This window comes from Oryzias melastigma, linkage group LG16 (assembly GCF_002922805.2).
Source record: "Oryzias melastigma strain HK-1 linkage group LG16, ASM292280v2, whole genome shotgun sequence".
Taxonomy (NCBI): Eukaryota; Metazoa; Chordata; class Actinopteri; order Beloniformes; family Adrianichthyidae; genus Oryzias; species Oryzias melastigma.
The window spans coordinates 11,539,538-11,544,306 of NC_050527.1; the positions used below are offsets into that span (position 1 = coordinate 11,539,538).

General features: G+C 34.6%; 1 protein-coding gene across 1 annotated transcript; it reads right to left on the reverse strand.

Annotated features, from left to right (window-relative positions):
- Positions 1 to 295: 295 nt before the first annotated feature.
- Positions 296 to 1,809, reverse strand: LOC118599849 (urokinase plasminogen activator surface receptor-like). The gene is made up of 4 exons (XM_036216055.1): positions 1,515 to 1,809; positions 1,172 to 1,282; positions 937 to 1,083; positions 296 to 487 (listed from the first exon to the last, which is right to left on the reverse strand). Exons 1-4 carry the CDS (start codon positions 1,597 to 1,599, stop codon positions 336 to 338), a joined length of 495 nt encoding a protein of 164 aa, XP_036071948.1. The 5' UTR covers positions 1,600 to 1,809; the 3' UTR covers positions 296 to 335.
- Positions 1,810 to 4,769: the final 2,960 nt, after the last annotated feature.

The following is a 4,769-nucleotide window of genomic DNA, read 5'->3' on the forward strand; positions in this document are numbered from 1 at the left end:
ATGGATGGATGTGCAAATGTAAATTTTTTTCAAAAATGTCTTCCCAGCTCTTATGTCTTACCAAATAGGAACCGAAACCAAAACAAAAGAACCTCTTTGGCACCGAAAGACACACAATTGGTGCCCAACCCTACTTACTGGGGGCGGTGTTGCAGAAGTTCCCCTGGCAGCAGCTTCTTTTGATACCAGGAGACTTTTCCCCTGAGTTTCTTTCTCCAGCGGAGCATACACTCTTTGAAGCACAGCCTTTCATTGTCTGTGTAATTATCAAGGGTGAAACTGAGGAAAAAGAAGGATAAATTAAAATTAGATTTAATTTTCAATTTTACATGTAATCATACTTTAATCTTTAAAAAGAACAAAAGACGCAGATTACCTGTTTCTGTAAAACAGTGATCCTCGATCCCCTCACAATTCACAGTTCTGTCACAGTCATCTCCAACACAGCCAAAGCATTGTAAGCCATTTGGAACGGGTTCGCTGGGTTCTGTTAACCGAACGTCAGGAATTTTGTATTGAAATAGTTGTATTAACTCCAGAACTTTGTTCTACAATGTTCTGATCATGACATTATTCTATTAGTTCACAGATTCATTCAAAGCTTTTAAAGATATTTCTAAAAGTTTACTTTAACTAAATTACAACAGCTAAACTATAACAAAAAAGCATAAAGATGCATTAACATAGCATTCTTAAAGAGGTTAAGAACTAAACTTTAAAATGTATCAAAAATGTACAATTTAATCTGTGGAATTTTTCAGAATTTTTTTAGCAAGACGTTTTGCACATGGTTACTCCCTTTTTATTCTTTATTTGGTTTTATTACTTCTGTTATTATTTTGCATTCAGTGCGGTTAAATTGGATTTTACTGTAGAAAATCTGCATCTTCACGTTAATCATCCTATAATAAAAATGTACAATAGCTCTGACATTACCAGGGACAGGTTCAGTGTTGCAGAGGTCTGAGTTGCAGCACTTGGAAATACGAAGTCTCTTTTCCTCTCCATAGATAGCTGAATACTCGTTACACTCTTCAGGTAAGACACAACCCTTCATCTGAATTTTCTCACTTGGTGAACCACCTGAAATAAAAATGAAAGACTTAATAACAGTAAACTTCAACAGTGATAAAGAAAGAACTGGCAGACATTATAAGCTGTAAAAACAGACCTTTGAGAAACACTGAAGCACACTGATGATTCTCTGAAGGACATTCTACTTCTTGGTCAGTGCAGCCCTCAGGATCTGAATTCATGCACTGGTAACACTTCAGAGCCTCAGCTGAAAAAGAAAATCATTTATTTTATTTATTTTACTTACATGAGCAAAGCTAAAATAAACCCTTATTCTAAGAAAATTATTTAAAATATGTGACAACACAGTAGCTACGACTAAGAAGTTTCTTTCTGAACACAAACCACAACAAAAAGAAACTTATTAGTACTCATATTATAAGTCAGACATAGGAAGTCAGCTAGAAAAAAACGAGTTTGTATAATAATTTAAAATATACCCTTTGGAAGAAGCCAAATCCCGAGAATCACTATGAAGAAATTCATCTTTCTCTTCAGTTGGACAGACATATTTGTGATGTTCATGATCGAGCAGAATAATTTTTTGAACGATTTATAAACATGAGCATGGGAGCTGCCAAGTTCTGATTGGTTAGGAGCTAGGGTTTTTGTTCTGCTCCTCCCGGTGTTTACACCAATTTCTCACACATATGTTAAATAAGCTCCTCCTTCTGATTTTCTGGTCTGCTTCGCTCACATGAGTTCCACTGTTAAAAAAGCAAAAAAACTAGTTCCACAGAGTTGGCAGTCAGAATTTTTGAAGAAAGGGTGGGGGGGGGGGTATTTTTTTATGTTCTTAAGTCATTGTGATGATAGTAGTTGTGCCAACAAAAACATCAAAATAAAACTATCTGAATGTAATTTAACATCTTTTAAGCAACATTTCCTTTCTATACAGTTTATTTAGAATTATTCTTTCTTATCCTAATAGTGCTAGTGTTCAAGCGTTCAAATACCTCCATATTCAAAAGTGTACATATTTCACATACCTGCATCACAGTGAAACTGTGATTTTGAAACATCCAGCAAGTTGAAAGTGAGACTTTTTCAGTTGACAAAATATTTTCAAATCAACTGTCAGTGGTTTCAACACAAAGTTAAATCGAGAACAAGAGCAACTAAACTAGAAAGTCATAGACTGCCTCAACTGATCAAGTGAGATCTATTGATTGTAATGAGAATGAGAAGATGATGAGAAGTTTTTTTTAACAAAATTAAAGCTGGAAATGAATGGATTAAACTGATTTTAAAGATTTACATAGTAGATTAAAAAATGTTTAAAGACACTGGGTCAATCTCTAGAGCTATGCCTATTGTAGACAATATAGACGTTTCACCTTCAGTTATGACACCCTAAATCATGAATCAAAAAAGAAGGGAATGTATGGGACACCATACAACGTGTTATAGGAATCGTGGATGTCACTTCAACTTCCTCCAGACACTTGTTGTTGGGCAACGAGGCGCACCTTAGTTTTGTTTCGACTCTACATTCCATGATATAATCATCCCCTGTAGTAAACACTCAACTGAACACAGGCACCTGCTCCCTCTTGTACAAGCAAAGGTACTTGTACTCATCGAAAATGGTAAATGCCTGACATGTTTCTACTATTTTGCATATTAGGTAGTTGATCTGTATTTGTGGGACTGCAAAGACGTGTGAATGTTTGAAGAAAATAGACGAATCTATTGTGTTTGTGGACAGGACTTTTGGTAGTGAAAGTAATGATAAATCTCAAGACACTAATAGTGTCTTTTTATTTGTAACCCCATCTCCCCACTTGTGTATTTTTCCACTTTTATACATATGGCCCCCACCCCACTCACCCCACTCTCCCTCACTCTTCTGTCCGGTCTAAAAAGAAATTAACACAAATTTTTATTAAACAAAGACTTTAGTTTCAAATACAAAAGAGGTTTATCGGGGTTAGTTCACTTTGGTTTATAATAATGACTTTACCCTGCAGGACTTCTCATAGCAGCACAAACCTTTAAATGAACTGAGGGAAAATAGAACAAGGGCTGGTAAAATCATTCTGAAATATAGTCAGGGCTAGTGTAAATAACAAGAGTGTCAGGAAACCCCACCAGTAATCCAGAACACTGTCCTGGATCTGCCAAACCATGACAGTATGACTCCTGTTAAACATTATATTTGTTGCCTTATTGTTAGAAATGCTGATCATTTTTAGTGTTTCACATATAAATAATGATTAAAAAACATTTTTCTTTTCACTGTTCTTAGTTTAAAAAGTGTCATAAAATCGGAACCGTTATTTTTTTTAAATACACACTATCAGTAACATTTAGTTTTTATCAAAAAAATGAACAAAGTTCCTTTTCACCAGTTTTTCTCCATCAGAATAGTTTGTAACAGCTCAGGGCAAGGCATGTCAAGGATTTGGCTAAAGTTTTAAGACCATGTAGGATAATGTAAATAGTAAATGACATTTTTGTTTTGCTTTGCTATCTTCCTTGAAAGACCAAAGTGCTTTACAGTCTCTGTCCCATTCAACAATTAACACACAGGAGGCAGAAACATGTTGACCTCTGTGGTCAGAAAGTCATGTACAAGGCCTGTGAAGATGCTGCAGTCCAGCACAGAAAGTGCACTTGTAAAGCATTTAAATAGCAATAAAACATTTTCAGCAGGTCTTTTGAAGCATTGTATCAGAAAGGGACGCAAAGTGCTGAGGATTTCACAACACTTCTCGGGTATAGATTAGCTTTCACAACCCATCATTAAATGCAGTTCCAATTTTCACATTTTGGTCTTAAAATAACTTAAAACTTTAGTGTGAAAAACTTAAACAGAGCGTTATCAAACCTTTTTTCATATAATGTGACTGCAATTTCAGTTTTCCCACTGCAATGTCTTACTTTCTGATTTCTAAAGTAAACTACAATTACTTAATATTTTAGCTTAAATAAATTCTCACATGATCATAAGAATAAACTGCAACTACTGAGTCTCATTGCATTTCCACTAAAAAGAACACTTAAAAATCTGTTTAAAAAAACTGATTTGAAGACATTAAACTTTTCTTCATGTATTAGAGACAAGCTGGATAAAGATGACAGAAAAAAGAGGCAAAGTACCAACATTCATGGTCCTGCTTCAGTCTTCAGACCTGACACAACACTGACAGCAAACGTCTACAATGAAAAAAGAAAGAACCAGTTTGCAACTCGTTCTACAACAACACACCTTTAAAAAAGATGTAATTAACTAAAGTATGCTTCAGTGCAGAACATTCGGTTTCTGTGTCACGCAGGCTTCTACATCTCCTCTTTTGAACTTTTGTACATTGGTGCCATCTCACAAAAAAACAAGCAAATTTATTCTGATGAACCCAATAAAATACCATATGGTCAGATGGAAGCAACCAAAGGGTCATTTCTAATCATTTTCACTCAAATATTTTATTGTCAGAATATTATCACAGCACATAGCAACACAGAAGCCAGGACTCAAACAGAAGACAACTTAAATTCAAATCCACAATGGAGTATTAGGGCCAACATAAAAAAGCAAAACTGAATAATTATGACCACAAAGTATCTTTAAAAAATGAGAATAAAGTCATAAAATAATACGAATATTTTTTTTATGAGAATAAAGTTATAACTTCATGAGGTATAAGTTGAAAATGAACAAGGTTAAAGTAAAAATACATGAGGATGTTTATTAA

What these genes read in the sequence shown, in the direction of transcription:
- LOC118599849 (XM_036216055.1), bottom strand. Translation starts at nt 1,599, where the DNA reads ATGAACATCACAAATATGTCTGTCCAACTGAAGAGAAAGATGAATTTC. An exon ending in GATTTGGCTTCTTCCAAAGG is followed by an intron (nt 1,283 to 1,514) that starts GTATATTTTAAA and finishes TTTCTTTTTCAG; the next exon opens with CTGAGGCTCTGAAGTGTTAC. An exon ending in CAACACTGAACCTGTCCCTG is followed by an intron (nt 488 to 936) that starts GTAATGTCAGAG and finishes TTCGGTTAACAG; the next exon opens with AACCCAGCGAACCCGTTCCA.